Below are 24,003 nucleotides of genomic sequence, written 5' to 3' on the forward strand. Positions count from 1 at the left end.
TTTCGAAAGAATAATGGACATATTGGAATAAAAGTAGAGAAAAACTGAAGAAAAGCTATGATAATCGTTGATAAGGGAACTGTTAGCCAAATCAAATTAGTTCGTAATCCCTATGATAGGCGTCGCTAGCAAGCTTGTGAAAAAGAGAGACGAACGAAACACAGAGCAATCCACCAATCAGCACACAAATGCGCGCGGGCTCGAGGCTTCGTAGCTCTCTAGCTGTCAGTCGGTAAGCAGTGGCTTCCCTACGACTTTGTCCATGCCCATCGTCGTGAATGACCGTGTATAAAACCGCGTCTCGATTGCACGTTCGCCGATCATTTTCGTCAACTAAAAAGCACTCACAATGAGCAGTTGGAAGATCGACTCTGTCTCGCCCGCGTGAATGGTAAACAAGTTGCGCGGGTGATTGTGTTGTGTTCGAAGGGAGTGTCGTTAACCTCGAGCGGAGAGAGCTCGTCGAATTAGTGGTTCCCTCGGTAGAAATCGCGCGTAGATACCCGACGGAGCTGTCAGTCTCGCGAAGTTCGTTGCACGTCGGTCGTTCGATCAGAATGTCGGCGTCGGTAGCGTTCCCGGCGTCGCGACAGTGAGAAGAACACGTACGCGACAGTGAACCGAGTGTCGTCGAGAAAACAGCTCCAGGGTGAGCCGTGTCCAACATCGAGAGATTTAGAGACCACCGAGGAAAATGGCGGACCTCGAGGCGGTGCTGGCCGACGTCAGCTACTTGATGGCTATGGAGAAGAGCAAGAGCACACCGGCTGCTCGTGCGAGCAAAAAGATCATCTTGCCTGATCCTAGGTATATCTCGCAATAGTTGTCGATCTACCGTCGCGTTTTGCCCATACGACCACCGTCTCGTAGTCTCGATTGTAGCGATGGGAACGACCTACTCGTGAGCGGTGCTTCAAGTACTACGCGTATATACGGTAGAGTTGCGTTTATCCAAACGTGGAGATAGAACAGTTTAGATATAGCGGAGGTTACCGCGATACAAATTCACTAGCTACCTCCTACCATTCTTGTTAGTTTAGATAATAAGAGATGATGCATAGAAAATCGAAATCGAGCACGCCTCTATAGTTTGTTAACGTTCGACCACGGACGACTCTATATGACACAAGAAAAACAAGCTTTTATCTACGATCAGTCGTAAAAGTCTATATACAACGTTACACGCCTTTTAGATATAAAAGATTATATTAAGAACGTTAGCTGTGCGAATCCTTCGATAAATGTAATACGATTTATTCAGAGTCTCGAAGGCTTTGCTATTGGTTTCAATAGTAACGATTTATTCATATTCACCTTTGTTAACAGAGGAACAAAATTATCATGGGATTACAGTCTTACGAAAATTATATACACGTGTTGTATCTCCGTGAAATTATAAAAATAATAAACTTAATATTATATTAGTATTTTTCATAGAATAACAATAACGTTCTATCATTATTATCTTATATATTCTTATCGTCTAAGGAATCAAGTAATTCCTTTTAGAATTACGTTAATAATTGATATATAAGTGTAACAAAGTACGTTTTTGTTTTGTTCGGTAAGCCAGAATACAGAAAGTTCGATTTGTACGTAAGCTATCGTGAAAGGCTGTGTATGTATCTAAAGAAAAATTATTCAACTTAAACAATTATAAAATTCCTATGAATGAACAGAGTTCTGCCGTAATGCCGCGTCAACTGACCGAAATTTCGTTTCCTTAACCGGCCAGTGTTATTTATTCCCTCCATATCGGTTCTTGAAACCGACGAACCGAGCCTCTAGCATCGCGTATATAAAATAAACAAACAAAAAAAAGAAAAAAAGAAAGGCCTCGTTAACCGACCTCCGTCGTCCCCATCGTTTCACGGGTATGTACCTTTACATCATTCATTCGTTAAATCGTTGTTATTCCAATTCATTGTTGGTAATCGCTCCGATATTTGATGTGATATATCGATACATGTACGTTAGATAAATAAAATGGAAAATCTGTTGGCGATGGAGCTAAATGATGGCGAACGGTGTAGAGGCTGATGCACATTCAGAAATGATAATCGAATTACAGCCATCGCTACGTCTCACCACGTTTCCTGTCCCTCCCTTCTTCTTCTTCTTCGAGCACTTCCTTGTCTGGTACAAGCCCAACCGTCTCGGTTTCTCTTCGTTTTTTTGCGCATACGTAGCGACGCGGTGCCTCGGTTCTTTGGCTTCGTTCGCTTCAGCGGCGCGCCATTCCAGAAATATGTTTACAAACAGTGGGCTGTGTCGATCGGAAGTGACGGAAGTAACGGAAGTAACAACTAAAGATGATGGAAATATCGTTTTTCTAATCGGGAGACGGAGAATTTCATTGATTAACACACACTTCGTCTTTCTATTTTAATTTAAAATCGCATCGTTTGGTACTATTAATTACGATATAGTCTTTCAGAAGCTATATATTTCACCTATTATCATATTTACTCTTAAAATTTTAATAAAAGTCAATTTAGTCGGTAAATATATCCACAGCGATGAGACTATAAACGAAACGAACAGAAACGTGCAAATTCCACGCGAGCAACGAATAATCCAAACGCTAGACAATATTTTATCTGATTCGTAATTTCGATAAGAATTCATTCACGTGGGTATTTCCTACAAATGTAGATATAACCTACAAATGATATCATTAATTTCCATGAACTTTAATTTACGCGTATATGTGTATGTTTATTCGCTTTTTATTATTGCCTAATCATTTATTGCCATTGTAGGCAAACATATTACATACTACTGTTACACGGATACTGGGTTTCTAAGATAATTGGAGATGCTAGAGATTAATTATACCCATGTATGATCCTACGATCTATGTTTATGATCTTTTTGTTATTTTTTCCCGAAACATTGACAACCAACAGAAACACATAGAACCATTTTATCGATGTTTTGCCGGTTGATTTCCTTGGAAGGAACGATATTTTCCTTGACACGAGAAGAAAATATTTCGATACAGGATGATCAATTCTAGAAATTGTCTGACTCGGTAGTCGTAGGATGTTTCTCGAGGGTTGCGGTTTACCCTTGTTTGGTTAGTCTCAGCAAAAGATAAGAAAATCTTTCTCGTATATCGTTCGAACTGTATATTACCAGGAATTCCACGTCGAACGTCACGAATGGAGCATCGTATTTCTTCGAAATATACGAGGAGATTAATTTTGTGCCAGTTATCCTAATTCTTGAAATTACGATCTGGCCCTGTGAGGAGGTCTTGAAAGAAGATTTAATGATTTTGATTAAGAATTACGCAGGATTGCAAATTTTTATAGCTATATTTATATATATATATATAGTATCGTATTATTATCGTATTCTTTTCGTCGAATATATCGCAAAATTGTCAATTATCATAACGCTGTCCTTCTGCGACCACCGTTGAGCATAAACAGTCTTTTTACCAACTAAGGAAAAAGGTGGTTATATTGGAGAAAGTTGGAGGTGGGAGCCTTATCGCTCTGTAGAAGCTGTAAAGAAAAAATATCGTCGCTGCTTTTGTTTTTGTTGGTGGAAGGTAGCATGTCCGCCGAAATTGTTGGTACAAGCCCTCGGTCCGGTAATAGCGTAATTTATTGCGAAGCAAGATTTAGTAGGGGATAAAGCATTTCAAACAGGAAAGAAGTTTCTTGTGTGTGACAAGGAGAAGCTGACAAGGCCTTTTATCATCTGAGTCATTGGCGCGATGTAAAATTGGTTAAGGATGTAGTCAAAAACGCGTCCGTCTAACCGAATGAAAACCGTTTATGAGAGCCGTTGGACAAAGGGTATTCCAGCTTTCAGAATCTCGTTTTTTCGCCGCAAATCGTCAATCAGACTTTTAGATAATATCTACTTACTGTATTTACAAGATTAATGACTTTAGATTCGTTTTAAATCGTTTTAAATCGTTTTAAATCGTTTTAAATCGTTTTAAATCGTTTTAAATCGTGTACTAATAACGAGCAACCAAGCTTTGATATTTCGTATTGTTAGCATTATCTGCAATGTTCAAGGTTTGGTTGCGTCCAATAACAGTTAGATATCAACGATTCGGCGATATTACAGTCTAATAGTAAAGACGTATTCCGACTTTGATGTTCCTATTTTTATCTATGATTGCGTCAAGTATCGTCGAGTGTTCTATACAGGGAATACAATTTTTTACTACATCGTTTTACCAATTGATTATTAATTAATAAGTAATTGCTCGAATCGTCGATATAAAAACGTGCTGCATGTAACTTTTCTCTGACATTTTTGATCTTCGTTTATACTATACTTTCGAAATTTAAATGTACGCACGTATTTAAAAATCGTCCCTCTATAATTCCTCGGTAATTCCTTAATAATTCGAATGTTTTAAACGCCTACGTACTACTTGCAAGTTGATTGAAGTTTCAAAGACAAGTATCGATCCCTTTTTTTCTTTCAATATTAAATGTAACGGCGCGACGAACGTACAGCAGTCTAGTTATCATAATGCTATAATTATTTCAATATTTGAAACTTTGACAAAGCTGTAAGTTCTATTCGAAAGAAGCATACGAAGAAGGATGCGAAGTCGGTCCTTGAAGTTCTTTCTCATGATCACAATGTCGGCGAAGAGAATCAAATTATATAAATTGAACGAAGAAAGGTAAGAAATATGATTGACCGAGTAAAGTGTTTGTTTGAAGATATAAAATGTGCAAGTCAATATGTAATTTTAAACGATAGAAGATTGAGTAACAGTTCTTTATAAGTTCATGGAACACGTGTGGTGACGATCGATGTGTTTCTAAGAAAATACGATATAAAATCAGCTGATCACGAGGAAATATCGAAAACGCGTCATAATTAAATTCATAACGTTACTTTAATATTCGTCCAAACTCAACTTTACAGAGAAAGAGAGAGAGAGAGAGAGAGAGAGAGAGAGAGAGAGCTGCTGTTTCTTGATATATAGGCTGCGGTAAAAAGACGAAATTATATTGTAAAATTGGATTTTATTGCAAATTCTGTTCGATAAAATATTTCACCACTGATTTAAAAGTGAAATGGAAAATTTGGTTGCAAATAACGCAAATACGTGCTACGATGTTTCAGTATTTCAGTATTTCAGTCCAATCTGAATAATTGAAAAATGTTCAGAAATTATATTGCTTACAACGAGCAAATCATAATTGAAATAAATAGTTTTTAAAACGGAGGCAACGTTAAAATTATGGACGAATATAACGTTCCCTGATATTTTTAAATTCTTTGCCTTGAGCGGTAACGATAGGTATATCGTTTATGAGTAACTTTGATATTTTTAAAGTAATTTACATCTGTCCTTAATGCCCTTGATTCGATCTTTCGGTTAATATTTTCTTATCGCTTTTTCAATGTTCTTGAAATCTGCATCTGTTCGAAGTAAAATATTAATTACGAAAATAGGCAACTAAGGAATATCGTGGTTCTGACAGTTAGAGAATACCATTTCGTTGGAAATCGACAAAAGAAAGTAACGGAATTTATGAAACCACCAGATGTAAATAAAATCGGCAGAAAAGCGGCGGAACTTGGTCGCTCAACCTAACGTCGAATTAATTCAGACTCGTGTACTTACATATTCAGAAGTTATCCCCGTCGCTACTATGATTCATCGAATGCCATTTTTTTCTTTTGCCTCTGTTCGTTGCTTGGTTTTCCCAGGTGAGTATTAAGAAGGCCTTTGAATGTCGGGAAGGCCAAGGACCTTAAGAAAGGCGCAGTTGATGGCTTCTTTATGGTGTTCGTTCGCTTCGCGAATTCGTGCTAACGTTCGATCCAAAGAACAATCGACCATCATAAAAGAATACAAAAATTCTTGCAAATCACTCGTTAAAAACTCCTGTTTGTACGCCTTTTTATTGCATTTATTTTTACTTGGTGGATTATGAGAATTTAAAAACCCGAGAGAGAGAGAGAGAGAGGGAGAGAGAGAGAAAGAGAGGAGAGAGTCGTTAATTTTTTATTTCCTTTTCGATTTTAAGTGTTTCTGCAGGGTAGTTAACGGATGAAGTGACTGCAATGTTTACGTGCACGGATAAATTTATTGCTGGTATAAAGTGTTTCTTTCTCCATGGGTTTAAACGTTTAAACATTACCTTGCGTTTTTTGGATGGCGAGGCAAAATCGCAAAATTATTGGATCAAGTTCTTGCGCGTTGAAAAAGTACAAACTTTCGTTCGGGTAAAGGGAATCTATGAGAACAATTTGACTTTACGTAAGTAACGTGCAAACGTAGCAGTGATTTTATGTAATGTTTATATTTTATCCTAGATACGAATTCATTAAATCGATAGCACGCTAATTCGATTATATGCATCAAACATGTATGTATTTTCATCTCTGTGTATACACTTAAGTACATCGTATAAAATAAACATATAATTTATTTACTTTATGGAAGGATTCCGAGTTCAAGATTTCCAGGTTGCAAAAAGTAAAAAAGTAAATTTAACTTTCAAATAGAATCATAAAGAAATTCCAATATATCGTATGGGTATACTTTTAGGCTGAAAGAAAATAGACATTGCATGGATTAGAATAACTTTGTTTTCCCCTTCATGGTGGCTTACATTGGGAATACACGGTGTTCCAAACCTTTCGACAAAATGAATTCTTCGGAAATCGGATCCATCGTTTCGAAAGGGACGCAACGCGTCGACGATACGTAAATGTCCACGTGATCCATCGAAGGATAATATAACAGGCGTTGAATTCGATTGTCTCGCGCTAATCGTATTACCGATCCGCGAATGTCAAAGGGAGTGTAACGGCTTCCGGTACGAACCTTGATCGATACTGCACATCGATTATAATGTGCCAATGTTTACACTGGCGATGTTATTTTCGATCCGTAAAACACGGACGTTACGAAGGTACGCCGTGAATATAAGTCGATTCGATAGCAGGCTTCCTCTTTGCTGGCAGTTTGCCAGCGTCTATACCAAGATCTCACGAGCCTGAACGAGTCTGAACGAGCCTGGATAAGGCAAATCGCGACCTATGAAACGTACCAAGAATCCTTTAACAGCTTTTACATCTATTTTATACATATTTATATCGCGCGAAGCTAGTCATTGTTTATGAATTTTTCACACGTTTACATTTTCCTTTCTTTCTTTCCTTTTCGTTTCTTTTCATTTCTTTAATCTTGTTTCGATAGAAAAAGGTACGATATTTGAAAGACCTTAGGCACTTGTTGACTCGCTATGAATTTTTAAACGTTGCTGTCCTGTGACATTTAAGATTCGCCTTGAGATTCATATCCGAAGCAGGTATGTTCAAATATTGAAGATCTATTCGCTCTTTAAAGATATATCTTTATAGAATATGTTTTCTTACTCTTTACTTCTTCATTTACATAGAATTGTCGCGAACAAAGGTAAAGACACGTTATCGAAGTACGTCTTGAAGACTAACGCGCACGGTACGCAGAAGTTATTTTCATTTTTATCGTATAAGATAAACTACCGAAAGTCGTACAAATATAAAAATACCAAAGAACGAAACATTGAAAACTGTCGATATTTATCCACGCTCACTATCGCCGTACGTTTTACAAATTGCGAACGATCGAACGAAGAGAGGAGGAAACTATGCCATACCCTTCGTACTGAACATTTTCAAACGATGAGAGTTTCGTTTAAAAATACAGCATTGTGTAGGTTACAATTAAATATATTCGGTCTGGTCGACTGTGTCAAAGTAAAACGGGAAATCCAGTCGTATCGTAGTTCATAAAGCGAGAGAAACAAATTCCTCGAAATTCGAATGCGGTAATAATTTGCCACGCTTTCATAAAGCGGTCCAAATTTTTACGTACGTTGTTCGTACTTGGAGAAGTCAGCCGTATTTCTCGCGGTAGAAGTTGAACAGGATTATTTCGGTAACTAAACCTAAACAGTATTTCTTTCCTAACTTCCTCAACCGATGACAAACGTAGCCATAGCTCGGAAGTATCTCGAGGATAACGGACGTTTATACAAACAGATGAATTCTATTTGAAATAAAAGTAAAAAAATCACAATTTGAAGCAATAAATATAATTACTTGGTATAGCTATAGCATGGTGTAGTAGTATATAACGATATAGCGAGCAAGTATAGTAGCACCACGATATAGGGTCTTAAACTTTACAGTCGGTCGTTCGAAAATTTGAGCCACTGCTATTACGCGTAATTCACTTACAGTTACGATTTCGCTACATCGAACCGACGAACGTTGCAGTTTCGTTCGACGATCGGAGCTTTACGCGACAAACGAGGAAAGCGCGTGTAGCTGCTGGAAAATTGGCAGCCCGCGCGGTTCCAAGAAATAGAGAAATGGAGAATGGCACGGATCTCCGATAAATCGTACATTCCACCTGGTTGTGTTAAACCTCGGACCGGTTCGCAACAATACGACAAAGCAAGACAACGCTCCCCTCCAATCAACCACTACCCCTTCCCCCATCATCATCTATCTATATATGACGTATGTATGTGTGTATGTGTGTATCTGCGCGAGGCAGATGCGCAGAACTAGCACGTTGTTGAACGTTCGATCAAACGGATCGAACAAAAGCATTTGACGTGTATGAATACGCGGATAAATGCGATCGTTGTGTTTCTATCGATTTAACTTGAACGATAAAGTAGTATAACTGTATTAATCGAGAATGACCCCCGCCCCCCCCCCAAAAAAAAGGGGAAAAAAAGGAAAAAAAAAACCGCAACAGGATTAAATCCTGTATATTTTACAGAGAACGAAGAGTTGGAAAGATTATTCGGCGTAAACTCGAGCAGGCTGAATACAGCTCGCGCATTATGGTACGCCAAATCGTAGAACATCGAGGCAAGTATCACTACGGAGAAGTAGAGCGGCAAGTTTCAGAATATTTACAAGTCCCGATCTAAATTTATGGCGTTTCTTTTTTATTCGGAATCTTCGGGTCGGCACGTGCTTACGAAATAGCACTTATTTAGGGGGAAATTTAAATATTTAGCGAACGTCAGAAGCGGTTCCAGCGAGTAGAACCGATACTGGTTTTCGTTTTCGTTTGGCAACGTTTGGACTAGCCGAGAGAATTGTTTTGATTGTTGGCCGCGCGTGAACATATACCAGTGGAACAGCTAAACGATTTCTGCTCACGGCGATTAGCGTCGGAACGAATCGATTAATTTCCATTCGTTTAAGATTTCTTTCTTCTTTTATAATTTGTTTTCTCGTTTAATTTATCAAAAGGAGCAGATATTTTTCGAGATACTCGGGGCTTAGCCCTTTCGAGCGCTTATCGGGAAAGTTACGTCGATACAGCGAACAATCGTAATGATTAAACGGTTTTATCAAATAACCATCCGTACTCGGTAAAGTGCAAAGGTATCATCTTTCATCACGGTGGTAATCGATCATTCGGTCCAATAGAAACGTAGACTAAACATGTTAAGCACGCCTGAACGAGAAACTCTATTACACCTACGATATATAGTAGTATCCAGTCGTTATAGATATCCAATAAATGCCCATTTGTTCCGTTACAAGCTAATAACGAAGTTTCACGCTCTTGACGCAAAAGTCGCAAAGAAATTTAGTATGGTAAAAAGTAGCATTTATCTTTGGGAAGCAAAGAGAGGGGGGAAGAAGAAAAAACCGACTGATCGATCGAGAAATAGGGAAAGTTGAATCTCGCATCGAATCGTGCGTGTTACGTTGAATCGTAGATACGCTACAGTTGCAATTGTACAAAGCTTTTACATAATACATGGACTCGCGTTACGAAACGAACTTTTGTTCGACCGTTTGCGATTTGTTATATCTGGCAGTTCAATAATACACGATTTTATCTAGAAAGAGAGTGAAACGCGTTAAGTGATCGACAACCTCAAAACGGAGACCGTTTAAAGCCGAGAGCCGGAAAAGAGGCGGTCTGTGCTTATAAGCGCGAGATAACTCTACATCAAAAATGTCAACCAAAAGGAATTTCACCGTCGTTCCATAGATACTTCTTTTATGATTTATACAATTAGTCTAGTTTATAATATACACAATTAGGAGACAACAATTGTTCGAATTTAATCGTTACACTCGCGTACTTTTTTCTGTTGCAGTGTGAGAAGCGTAATGCACAAATATCTGGAAAAGAAGAGGGAAGTTAACTTCGATAAGATATTCAATCAAATGTTTGGTGAGCAACTTTCAAGTATACTTTGTTGTTATCGTGGCTGTTGACGTAATCGTGTGGTTTCATTTAGTGTCAGTCTAAGTCGAAATAACGATCGTCGACGAATTAACGAAAATGTATTAACGCAGCTATTAAAGAAAAAAAAAAAGAAAGAAAGAAAGAAAGAAAAAAACGGCTCTAGCCAACAAGTCACAAGAGTGGACATGGTATTTGGAATTAATGGAATGTCATGTAACTACCGATAGAAACAGTAAAACGTATTCGTACAGAAGATCCAAATTAATAACTGAATAGATAGTAAAAAGTTTGCGAAATCCTTTAATCTGGGTCGACTCGCGTTTTGTTTTTTTTTTTTTTTTCTTTTCTTTTCTTTCCTTCGCCAAAGTACCTCTGTTGGAATTATCAGATCCAGAGTTAACAAGGATTCATTGATTATATAAGAACAAGACAACGAGATAAGAGAGCAGTCAGACTCTCCTAATTAAACCTTTAACTACGCCGTGCTTAGAAGGAAAAGTCATCCGAGCTGTAGGTTAGGAACGTTAAATTTCCCATCGGATTTTTATGTTCCATGCAAACGACGCGTCTTTCGTTACAATCCGCTTGAATTGCTCATTACGAAATTTCCTTGGAAAATTTAGAGCAGCATCAAAAGATTACTATTCATCGGTTTAATAAAACTTTTCTGATACAAGTACGTTGCATGTAATTAATCGCCAGTTCGTGCTATCAGAATGTCAGTTATGTGGGTTTTCACAAAGGAAGGAAGGAATAGGAATATTCGATTTACAACACCGGACGACACGAGACGAGTACTGGATTTGCGTTCAAATCGGCGGAAAAAGAGAGGAAAATCAATATTTGCGGTGAATTTTTCGTTTTTTCTTTTTTTTTTTTTTTCTTCTTTTCATCGTACAGATCATTTCTTGTTCCTCTAAGTATAGTTGGTCTGCAAATATCTCCGCTTTTAACGCGTAATTATAGCCTCGCAACGATAGTCATCCCGCAAAGAGAATTGAAAATCAATTTTACAACGCTCATTGAACTGTACGCTGATTGACCGACAAAACGTATTTCTTTCCATTTATTGAGATAGTAAGTTCCAGTGATCGAGCTATCGATTAAGTTTCCGTTGAAACGTAGAGAAGATAAGAATTCTTGCTTTACAAGAACCGTTGCTTTCGATAAATCACTTCCTTGGCAAATTACAGTTTGTTTTTAACGTACAACATCGTTGCAAGCTAAGCAGTTCTTAATCCGTTAATGACTATTATAAGCCATTAAAATTTTAGACCTTTATTTTTTTTTTAAACCTCCCCGTATTATTTAAGCTACAATCGTATTAAGAAAAAATTTAAGGGGAAAGGATTATTCGCCGAACGTAAATGTATACATGTTAGCTGGTAAATACGTATTTACAAAGTGGATGGCTAAATAAATAATCCTTCGTTGAAATTCTTAAAAGACATCTAAAGCAGAAGTGATATATTGCATGTAAATGAGGCAAAATCAGAGAACAGTAGTTTTGTATAATGTGCAGTCTAGCGTCTTCATTGGGATTCCTCCTTTCGTTGCAATTTAAAACGCTTCGATTTTCATTGCAAAAGGCTGCAACGTTATCGATCTGGCGGTGGTTTAAAATAAGATTCACCTAAATATAACATTTAATATATAAAAAAAAAAGAAAAAAAAAATGTAATTTGTATCAATATACATATTTTAAGAGAAAGTCTACGTATTTCTATTTACACTTTTTCTTTTTCCTATAATGTTAAATACGCACGAATAAAAATAGTTTTTTACGTCAGCAAAGTTAAGGATCTCGTTAAGCGTACGATGCGAGGCTTTTGATTTAATTCGAAATAAAGCGAGTTTTAATGAAAAAATTTGCCAAAACGATCGGAAAGATCATGTTGGTTGAACCGTCGTGCTACTCTTATTTATTTTGTATCTACGCATCGTTGGATCCCAGTCGCACAAAAGTGGCACATGTTGGGAATTGTGCCACTTAATAAGAAAGATATGGAATGTCTGGATTCGAGAATTGTTTTAATAGCCCATTTCTTACGTACAAATATCAAAGATTATTAGCTAAATTGTACGAAATATCAAAACCGTAGATGGATAAAACGGTTCGAACTTTGTCAGCTTATACATAATTGCTTCTTTACGCGAATTAACTTTACTTGATACTTGATAGAATGATGAAAAATAACCGTTCAATGTAATTTCTTCACTCGTGTCACGTACGAAGGTCTACAAGGTTCCAAACGTATTACGTTTAAAGATTGGATGCATGTTGGAGTCGCGAAAGCGTCAAAAAGAAAAAAAGAACTGCATACATATGTAGATCGAATGACGTCTTGCTTCTTAATTACATTTTGTTTTTCTTCTTAAAGTGCCTGTGGATGGCTGTTAGACTTCTTCACAGTTTTCTGTCCTAATTAGAAAACAAAGTTTCTCACGCGAATAGTGTCTAATATCGGTGTCTTTCAAATGTAAATTTTTAGGCATACCGCTACGAGATAAGGTAATATTTGAAATATTACGAGCAGATATATCGAGGAGGTCAATTAATAAAATAACGCTTTATTGGCCAGTCACGGCTGTACTCGTGTTTGCTCGTAGATCGATTTGCGCAACTATTAAAATACGAAATTGCGTAAATAGTCGTTATATTGTGATATTGTTCCTTGTGTTGGATGATATCTGTCTCAACTTACTCGTATTACGTGTTCCGACTCGATTAAGATATTGAAATTTATCCAATTTGTTTTATTCGAACATGAAACTAGCCGGTGGCGTGCTTTAAAGCGTTAGTTTTTATTTTATCGCCACGTAAGGTAGCTGGTCAATAATATGTTAAAGGGTACAGTCGCTAACAAGATAGCTAGATAACCAACAGATAGCAAATAACCGAATAGCAAGTGAATAGTTTATACATGGGTTAACGTAACCACTCTAATTTTACAGGCGCAACTAATTAAAGTATTATTTTTCTTTTTACGATTATGTATTCGTTTCGATGTTAATGATCGCGTATAAATTACCGAGAGCCAATTCAAATTTTGTCCAACGAATGATATCTAAAATCAACAATTTTAACGAGTAATTTCAATTTCCAATTATTTTTAAACAAATTCTGTACTTTTTACATGTTGCGAACGATAATGATCTCTCTTCGTAATCTGTGTTTGCCGCGAGAAAATCAGATAAGTACACAATGCACGCAACAGGAAGTGTGCGTGTGTGTGTGTGAAATAATTCCCAAACGATCACACAAGTGGCAGGTTAATTCGTAAAACTAGTCCCTACGTGTTTTCCAGTATGAAAAATAAAACAAGGTTAAGTGCATGTCATAAGTCTACCAAGTGATGTAAACGATTATCCTTAAAAGCTAATAGTGCGCCAATAAAAATCAATTAATTATTTACATATGTATATGTATGTGTGTACGTTTTAGTTAAAGCAGCTAAGGCGAAGTAGAGATCGTGTAGCTTCTTTTACGTTCACCGCAACGTGCCAAATCGATACATGATACGATCGGAGGCTGAGGGAAAAAATTCGTTAAATTATCGATCGGATATTCTGTTTTGTCTTTTTTCTTTCTTTTCTTTTTTTTTCTTTTTTCAATTTTTGTCGAGTTTTTAAAAGATACGATTCTTTGGTTGAAAAATGTCGAGATAACGTGCACGCGTACAAAACTTCATCGAATCGCTTTCGAGAACAGCTACTTCGTAGTAAAAATTTCACTATTATAAACAAGTAGCGATAAAACGCTGCGTAATACGTTTGAGTTAAACCTATGTATAAGCATTACGTGTAGTATATTATTTATCTCGCCGAGAGTCTTGCTGAATGACCTAATCTAAAGCATTGCGTATAAATACGTGCACGGTATATCGAACAAATTGAAACGTGAATTTGCAGAATCCTTTCTTGTCGATTTATAGAACGAGCGAGCGCCTGTAAATGAGAATAGAATAAAATTGAAAGAGAGCGCCGCGACTTTCACGTTCTTGCGCGTTAATGTTAAACATCTCTCTGTGAGAATTATATTAAAATAGGGCAACGATTACACACATACCGATTAAGCTTGTTCAGGACAATGCTGTTTCGAGCCCTTAATGAAATACATCCGTTGCATCGATCCCGAAATACATCAAATCTGTGTATACGCGAAATCCGCTCTGTCGCGCAATCGATCCCTGAGACCGTTCATTTCGAATAATTTCCAATCGTTATTTATACTTGACTATAATTCACATATGACCGACATATAATTATACTCGACGAACGTAGGTACTAAAGAGGTAGTTTGTATTTGAGTTAAATTACATATTTTACATAGTTGTAGCTTAGTTTAGCTTGGTTGCTGTCGCTGAGGTACCGTTAATGAAATTAATTTTTTTTTTTATTGAACTCGACGCCTTGATCAACTGCTTCGTACTTGGCAAACGAGTACAGCTCGATAAACTAAGAAATCAATTGGCTGACCGATCGTCGATATTATCACTGCCAATTAATTTCTGTCATAGGTAATTTTATTTTGCGATTTGTCCACGCTTTTGTACAAATGTTCCTCGAACGTAAAGAAAATGAACACGTAAAACGTACTTTCGTAGATAGAGCCGACAGGTAAAATTAATCGGACCGATGGAAACTGAATTTTTTGGAAAGACGCGAACAATCGATCGATCGAAGCACGCATTGTTTTTTCCCCCGTTACCTTGTGATTGCAGGTTACCTCTTATTCAAAGACTTCTGCGAGAATGTGGCGGAGGAGCCGATTCCGCAACTTAGCTTTTACGAAGAGGTTCGTGTTAGCTCGCACACAAAACTATTTAAGTTGCAGTAGCGTGGTGCCACGCATCGTCGTCTCCAACTCCATAAGGAATTTCTCATTTATGCATTGTAGATCAAGGTGTACGAGAAGCTGGAATGCCCGGAAGAAAGGAGGATACTTGCCAAAGAGATCTACGATAATTTCATCATGAAGGAGCTGCTGGCACACTCCCATGTGAGTAACATCTCATTCATCGAATGTAGCTTTTACGTTAGCCAGGAGTGACGATATAGCAACGGTGTAAACGAAAGTTGTAGATGTTGGGCCGCGCGCGCCTACTCGAGATCGTACGTTAATATCGGAGAATAATTTTATTTCCAGTTCGAAGCCTGATCCACGAGGATAGGTCTTTGGTTGAAATTTCCTGAAAATGGATTACATTCACATCTAGCTGCTACGGTTTCGCATATTTACGCAGTCGTCTATCTGTTAATTACTTTTATCTCGCAAAGTACGATCGTCCGGACTCTAGATCTGGACAAACTTTTCCAATTTCGTTCTACACGTCGTCTCCATTTTGCCTGATAAAAGTTGTCGTTGCTCGCGTAAGGACGTAAGGAGGAGGAGTGCCGGGCGAAAAAATTTGCCGATATCGTGAAAGCTTCCTCTCCCGACTCCCCATCGTGTTCGCTATCGTGTCCGAAAGTTTACCACGTTGCGCGTTTATCCACCATCCCGATGATTATATTCTTTTATGTTGGCGAGTTGCGAGTTCCAACACCCGGGATCCGAAGATCGAAAGCTCGAAACTTTTAAACCGAACGGACGTTGATGTATATTGAAATCGCGAGCCTTTGAACAAAGCCGATTACGAGTTCGTAAGGGATATTCTATTCGAGAGGAGTAATCTTTTGCTCGTCGTATCGAAGAGCCGGTAAGATCGCTCGCGATAAAACTGTTTGAATTAGTCATGTGTTCGAGGGCTGATCGAACTGACAACTATCATTCGATCGCAGATAGTTCTCTCTATTTCTATTTATTGATTTCCATCTTCTGTTTCTGTGGAGAGTACGCTACGAGTGTAGGTTTAAAGAAAAACGGGGTAAATCAAAAGATTTGGGTTCGTAGGTATTCGTATTGAAATTGATTCCATCTCTAAATGAACATTTTCAGCGTTGCTTCGAGGAGTCGGGAAAACGTTTTCATCTGTGCATCGGTTCCCAAAGGAACTGCTTTGGCGGCGTTCGCTTCGATTCTTAAAAACGTAACCCAGAAAACTCATAAATATGGTCTTTGTACTTTGACAAACAACCGGTAATCCAGTTTGTTTTCGCTTTCTTTCTCCAAAGTACTTTTGAAACCTGATTTAAAAATCTTAAACGTTCCTTAACTTATCCGGTGGCTTAAAGATCGATTTTCCGTTACTTTCCTAAGCGGAATATCTCCTTGAAACGCCCGCGATTACCTCGAACGTGTGTGTTTAAGATGTTGATTTAAAAAGAAGAAAGAAGAGAAAGATAAACACGAGAAATATACGCTTTTTATCCGCGAACTGGCGAGAAAGCGGCCGAAAATCGCTTTCTCGAAACGATGAAAAAGAAAACCGCGTAAAAGATTGAACCGCTCCTCTGATTCTTCGGGCTCTGCATGAATGTTTGAATCCGGAAGGATCCGAAATAGATCTCTTCGCGTCGGACGAGGGCTCCTAATCTCTGGCCCTCGATGTCTTCGCAAGAGCAACTATTTCCGTGGCTTTTTCACGCGACTTTTCCCCCCGGTTGATTTGTCCCTAACTTTAGCCTCGACTTTGATCGCTATGCGCTCACAATTTTCCCCTTCGACACATTACGGAATCTTCTTCGCTGGCACAGTCTATTTTCTGTCCATGCTGAAGCGCGAACGAAATCTGTTGTAACAGTCGATATACAAAGCTCCGTGTAAAACATTTATTTTGAAAAATAATCGAAATAATCGTCTTCAATCGCTTCTACACAGTCATCTTCAAGCGTAGCATTGGATACGCTTAGATACGAGTTCCATTCCTGTTATCCATACTTTAGTAAGGCGTGATAGGCCTACTAGGAATAATCCAGTGTAGTCTCGTTATAGAAACTCGTTATAGAAAGTTGTACGATCCGCGTTTATAAATTATAACTTGTAAGTTACGACTAGATATGTTTCTGTGAGAACGACTGATAGAATAGAAGAGGTTTCAGCGCGCAATATTTGAAACGTCGTTTAGAATTTATCGTCATTACATATCAAGTAAAGGAAATCGTAGTACTGTCTTGAAAGCATATAGAAGGTATATTTGAAGAAATCTTATAAAAATCTACGCGTTATAACTTGTTTTACTAAATCTCATATTGTAACAACTAGAAGTCGAGTGTCTTCGAGTTACAACATTTGGAGGAAATTATTCGACGTATCGATGAATAAACTACGCGAAGAACCTGTGAATATATTACCAGAGTTATCGTTATTGACATACTCGCAAGAATTTCCTCTATAAATGACTATGAAATTGGTCGTGTAAGATGTTTAATATCTATACATAGGCGCTGTAGCATCGCATGCGAGGTGGTATGTCTGGTAGGTACACCGACTTCTCAGAATCCCTCGTCTGTCAGTAATTAATGCGGCGGAAAATTGTTATTGCCGACATAGAAACATCGATTTAAGTAGCTTCGTTTTCTTAATTCGACTCGTTAGCATCAAACGAAAGCAATATTTTTTTCTAAATGTTTCGTTGTACGAAGTATTGCTGATGAGATGGATAGCAGATGCTCTACTTGTGTACGTAAGAGCAAAAGCGCAATATAATAAAACGCTTACGAAACAATGGACAAAAATATTTCTACGTTCGTGGTATTTCGCCTGTTGTAAGCAAGCTGTCCCTTTTTATGGCCACTATAGATAGTACACAAAATCAGTTGTTTCAGTTTTCATCGTTTTAATAGTACGGTAATTTTGGTTTCAGGAATACTCCGCGGAAGCGGTGTCCCACGTTCACAAATACCTTATGAAAAACGAGGTTCCCGTTAATTTATTCGAGGTTGGTTCCCTTTATTCGTTTTATTGCCTTGCGATTGTAAATATGTGAGATTGTAATTAGAGGTTTCTACTTCGCGAGAAAATAATTATTTCCTACCAATACAATGGTGTAATAATGCAGCACGATTTTATAATGATAACTAAATAAAAACGGAATTAATCTTGCAATGCTACGGTGGGGTAGTACGTTTGCCACTCAATTTTCCTGTAATTATTTCTCACAGATGCTAGTTTATTTATCTTATATACACACACATAACGTATTTTTCGATAACAGCATCCAGGGATACTGTGCGTGTCTCTGTATAAAAAAAAGAGGAGTAATCATATTCTTACGATAGGCGGCAACAGCATGTTCATTTTGACCGAAAAAATGGACATTTCGCGTGTGAGCCCCCAACGCATTTAGTAATGTACATTATCGAAATTTTATTCAAATTAGAAATTGAATCCTTCCAGCCGTACATAGAAGAGATTTTTAATCACTTAAGGGGAGAGCCGTTCAAACAGTTTCTAGAGAGGTACGTCGGCCAACTAGCAAAACAGAGACAAGTCGTTGGAAAATTTGTTAAACGTTCTGTTTCGTATTTTCAGCGAGAAGTATACTCGTTTCTGTCAGTGGAAAAATCTAGAACTGAACATGCAGGTGAGTGAGGAAGCTGGCGATCGTGCTATAATTGCGACGGAATTAAAATTGCAATAAATAACGGTTAATCGTAGAATAATAATCTATATTTATATCGTTGAACAAACTATTGTTTCAGTTAACAATGAACGACTTCAGTGTGCATCGAATAATAGGAAGAGGCGGTTTCGGGGAGGTTTACGGGTGCCGGAAGGCAGACACAGGGAAAATGTACGCAATGAAGTGCCTCGACAAGAAGCGAATAAAAATGAAGCAAGGCGAAACTTTAGCGCTCAACGAAAGGATAATGCTTTCGGCAGTCAGTACCGGAGTAAGCTTTACTCAAGGATGTAATGTCCTAAAAATATGGTAGACTGTAAACCGTAGGATGTAGTGTAGTAACTCTTCGCTCCATCTTGTAAAGTTTTGAATCACCTAGCGTGTTAAAAAGTGACGCGTATATAGAGATTCGCAAGAGCACATAGAGACGTGAAACTCGCATCGTTTATTGCATTCGCCATGGCCGTAAAACAAGTCGTAAAATTAACGTATAGTTCTAATTTCAGAGATCGATGCTAAGAGATTTCCCTTCTATCGCTTTTTTCTTACATGGATGATACTTAGAGACAATATGTACAAATGAACCATGCGCTTTAACGAATCGGCTACATACGAACAGCATGAATATAATTCACGAAAGAGAGAAGCGCAATTTTTAGAAGACGAGAAAGAAAAAATAAAAGAAAAAGCAAGAAATACTCGGATAGAGAAAACAGTCAATTATTGTTGAAAGCAATATCTCATGTTTTATCCATAAATCTTGAGATCGTTTCCGAAAACGACGTGTAAAATAAATTACTCGCGTACAGTCTAGATACTCTAAATGATAACGATTGCTTTTCAGGTGGATTGTCCATTTATAGTGTGCATGACGTACGCCTTCCAAACGCCGGACAAACTTTGTTTCATCCTGGATTTGATGAACGGCGGCGATCTTCATTATCACCTTAGCCAGCATGGGGTGTTTAACGAACGGGAGATGAAGTTCTACGCGGCGGAAGTGATATTGGGATTAGAGCACATGCATCGTAGGTACATCGTTTACAGGGACTTGAAGCCGGCGAACATTCTCTTGGACGAACACGGCCACGTCAGAATATCGGATCTGGGGCTAGCTTGCGATTTTTCCAAAAAGAAACCGCACGCCAGTGTGTAAGTAACAACTGTGCACATTTGCGCTACAATCGCAGACGGCTAATATTCTCGTCACGTCTGATGAAAAATGTTCCGTTGCAGAGGAACACACGGATATATGGCGCCGGAAGTCCTCTCGAAGGGAGTAACCTACGATTCCAGTGCCGATTGGTTTTCGCTTGGCTGTGTGTTGCATAAATTGTTAAAGGGGCACAGTCCATTCAGGCAACATAAAATGAAAGACAAACACGAGATAGATCAAATGACACTAACTAAGGTTTGTTACATTCGTCCTACATTTACCTGTAAAGTGTATGGATACACTTTGATCGCTGATCAATTTCTAATCGTTACATCGCGGTTCATATTCTACCATTCTAACGAAAAGGTTGAAGAACTGATAAAAATTATTTTTTTTAGAACGTCGAACTGCCGGAAACGTTCTCGCGAGATTTGCGCTCATTGCTGGAAGGTCTGCTACAGCGAGACGTAAATAACAGACTCGGTTGCCTCGGCGAAGGTGCGGACGAGTTAAAAGAACACGCGTTTTTCAGTGGTATCGATTGGCAACAAGTTTATCTCCAGAAATACACGCCGCCACTTATACCACCGCGCGGCGAGGTAAACGCCGCAGACGCCTTTGATATCGGCTCCTTTGACGAGGAGGACACCAAGGGTATCAAACTTACGGACGCGGATCAAGAGCTGTACAAAAATTTCCCTCTAACCATCTCAGAGAGATGGCAGGCTGAAGTAGCCGAGACTGTATTCGAGACAATCAATAACGAAGCAGACAAGGTAAGAATCGTTCGCTCGTTCGGTAGTTTCTTTTTCTCTTTCGATTCTTTCCTTCGCCTTTCTTTCTCTAAACTATCTTTTCGTTTCTCGTAGTTGGAAAATAAGAAGAAAGCTAAGCAGAAGCAACGGTTCGACACGGATGAGAAAGGTACGACCATTGGTAGTTTATTCGTTCGATAATGTTTCAAATAAGGATAATCATCATATCGAATGGTATTTGTTACAGGATCTGATTGCATTTTACATGGTTACATTAAGAAATTAGGCGGCCCTTTCGCGAGTGCGTGGCAAACACGTTATGCAAAACTTTATCCTAATAGATTAGAATTGTACCCTGAGTCGACGACGAAGCCTGAACTGGTTTTTCTTGATCAGGTAAACGGATGAATAAATTTTAATAGCGATGCTTGATGAACATGCTAATTAAATCTCGTGATCAAACGAGTGACATAAGATTGAAATAAGCGAGGCGAGGCTAAGAGTACGATTGCAAGTAAACTAGGAATTGGTTAACTGAAATTGTTGTATGATTCGAAAATATAGTCTTTAAAAGCGTCATTTATATAAATACTGTAGTATTGGAAAGTTAGTTTTCTAATCAGAGGCAAAAAAGGTTTGAAATGTAAATGTAATCTTGTTACGATTCTCTCTAATATCCTTCTCTTTTTTTCAACTACACTTTTGCAATTTACTCATTAATATCCTTATGACTTTTAAATGTCTTAATATTTCGCTAATAAAATCTGAAATATACATGTATTATAGGTAGCGTTTACTTTCGCGTAGTGCACTAACAGTTATATCATCGTCATATAATATCACCGACATCTTAGAAAAATCTTAGAAAATTTAGAATAGTAACCATCCCGCTTCTTCTTTTTTCTTTTTTCTTTCTTCTTTGTTAGATAGTATTTGTAAAAGCTGCATTATCTGTTAATATTGTTGATCTCGAATAAACTGTTAGGTCGAGGAAGTTAGTGCGGATCTTCAGCACGTGAAAGGAGAACAGTGTATCGTCGTTCGTATGAGAGACGCAAAAATAGTACTTACGAATCCCGTAAGTATATTTTTATGGCGTATCTAAAAAATGATTATTACTAGAGTACCATTATATTAGCCGACGATGTATAAAAGCAATAGTTGTATCGCTGTAAATAAGAAATTTCATTTTCAGGATGAAATCAGTTTGAAAGAATGGGCATTGTCACTGAGATCCGCGCACAAATGCTCGATGGAGATGCTGGGTAGCATGGCAAAGAAAGCTGGTAAGATTTACGGGACTGAACGAGACGCGGTGATTCCGGCAATGCAGCGCTCGACGAACGGCAACTAGCCCATTGCTAAAACGTGCACGCCGTCATCATACTCCAGTCCCACTGCCCCCCAGCAGCAGCAGCAACTTTTTTTATACTGATAATCAACGCAGAGAGACGAGACACCTAGAAGAATGTTCAACGAGTAAATCGACCGGGTAATTTTGGGAGGCGATTCTTCCAATGTAACCGGCAACCCGGAACCCGAAAGCCGGTACCCGATAGCCGGGACTCGGAACCCGGAACCCGGAACTCGAAACCAGTACTATCTAAGTCTCGAAACAGCCCCAAAGAAAAAAACTTCCCTTGAACGGCGGGTAGCGTCACGCTGTATAGAGACTATAGGAAGTAGTGTCGTACGAATCGTCGCGTCGTTATATTTGTACGTTAGCTGTATGTGCAATGTGGCATAGGAACTAGCGACTGAACAATGCCCATCGACACCCACGCGAGCGCGCGCGCTCGCGCAGAGAATCCACACGAGAGACATACATGCACCACGCATACACGTACACATGTACACATAAAGAACACGAAAATGCAACCGGTAGTGTATTATTGTTATATCAAATACGAGATACACCCTGAATCCCGATTATACTTCTATACCGCTCGTTTACTTAATTTATTTACTAATGCAGGACGATTTTATATTGTCGTTACGTAAACGGTAACGCACGCGCGCGAATTCGTTTATTTATTGCGTTAAAGGAAACAAGAGACGAACGAAGGAAGAACTCGATACAGTTTGTGTATATTGTCGGTAGTCGATCGAGGATACCTGTAATAACGAACAAAAGAAAAAAGGAAAAGTAAATAAATAAATAAAACGAAAACATCAACTATGTACGCTCGAGTGGATAAAGACGAGTTCGCTCCGGCAATAAAATTGTGCGACGAACGCAGATTTCACGTCTATATTTTTTCATTCTTCTCAGCCCTATGTCCAATGTACGGAAGTAAGTAGGTTTTAGGTTGAATCGAGTAACTCGACACGAAATAAGAAACGTCTTCGACCTTACTTTCTTTCTCTTTACGAACTATTACGTTATCATCTAATATGTAATCTTTATATATTTCCAGCTAAAGGTAGTCATAATAAAAAAGTGGACATGAAACAGTTTTCACCATGACAAGTACGACAAATATGAACAAGATTTGAAATCGTAATAAAAATAAACGTTAGGAAGTCACACGATTGATAACGGCCGATATCAACATTATAGCCCGTATGTATTTGTGTTTACTATGAAAATATTGTATAAATTGTTTTATGTATTTTTACATGTGCATAATTTAATTATACCAAGTTTTATTTATACGATTTATCACTTATCGATGTTCGAAGATTCGTCTAGAAATTGAATGTTTAACGGTTTAATAAGTTCCTACGATAATATTGCAATAATGTTACGACAAATTTTTAATCATTAATAATTTAACAAAATGTGAACTCTACGCAGTTGTATTTTATTTATTGCTTTTTGATTCAATTTCCACGATTGATTAGAAATTTCCTAGAAAATATAGCGTATGTAGAACATGTTCTTTATATTAATTTCTTAGATAATACTCTTAGTAACGTGTTTCATTTCTGATTTGCATAGTTTTCAACGGGTTGGCATAATTTTCTGAAATATTTATTAGGCTAAGAGGAAAACGTATCGCGGACAGAAAGAGAAGCAAAATTTATTGACGTAACGTTAAACGAAATATAAGATGAAATTCTTATCGTTGTGCGTTGTTTCCGGGCTAGTCCGTTTATCATTTTCATGTCACTTGCGATATTACCGATTTAGCATTGAACAAGATCTTAGCATTACCGGTGGCTAGAATTGAAATTAATATAATGTTAATGCTAATAACGTATCTTAGGAGAGCGAACTTTCTTACCATATGAGTATCGCTTCCAACGTTACCGATTCGCTATAGAATAAGATTACAACATTAGTAGCGATTGCTGTTAGTACTAAATCCTATTAACAATAGCTTCTAGATTCTAGATTCTGGATGTTTAGCAATTAGAGGCTGCGTGTAC

The 24,003-nt window shown here is 38.0% G+C and overlaps 1 protein-coding gene across 4 annotated transcripts; it reads left to right on the plus strand.

Moving 5' to 3' along the window:
• Window positions 1-203: 203 nt before the first annotated feature.
• LOC122570540 (G protein-coupled receptor kinase 1) lies at window positions 204-22,872 on the plus strand. 4 transcript variants are annotated; one of them, XM_043732964.1, is made up of 15 exons: window positions 204-807; window positions 10,122-10,198; window positions 14,938-15,011; window positions 15,114-15,215; window positions 17,962-18,036; window positions 18,495-18,556; window positions 18,630-18,681; window positions 18,800-18,979; window positions 19,565-19,872; window positions 19,957-20,131; window positions 20,275-20,652; window positions 20,746-20,800; window positions 20,879-21,027; window positions 21,617-21,709; window positions 21,827-22,872. In XM_043732964.1, the coding sequence occupies exons 1-15, from the start codon at window positions 695-697 to the stop codon at window positions 21,983-21,985; spliced, it is 2,052 nt and encodes a 683-aa protein (XP_043588899.1). In that variant the 5' UTR covers window positions 204-694; the 3' UTR covers window positions 21,986-22,872. The 4 variants fall into 4 exon arrangements, with proteins under 4 accessions (XP_043588899.1, XP_043588898.1, XP_043588901.1 ...); XM_043732963.1 differs by having other exon boundaries at window positions 205-807; window positions 18,800-18,991; XM_043732965.1 differs by lacking the exon at window positions 204-807 and adding an exon at window positions 9,962-9,990 and having other exon boundaries at window positions 18,800-18,991.
• The last annotated feature ends 1,131 nt before the right edge of the window (window positions 22,873-24,003 follow it).

Source organism: Bombus pyrosoma, linkage group LG9, assembly GCF_014825855.1.
Source record: "Bombus pyrosoma isolate SC7728 linkage group LG9, ASM1482585v1, whole genome shotgun sequence".
Taxonomy (NCBI): domain Eukaryota; kingdom Metazoa; phylum Arthropoda; class Insecta; order Hymenoptera; family Apidae; genus Bombus; species Bombus pyrosoma.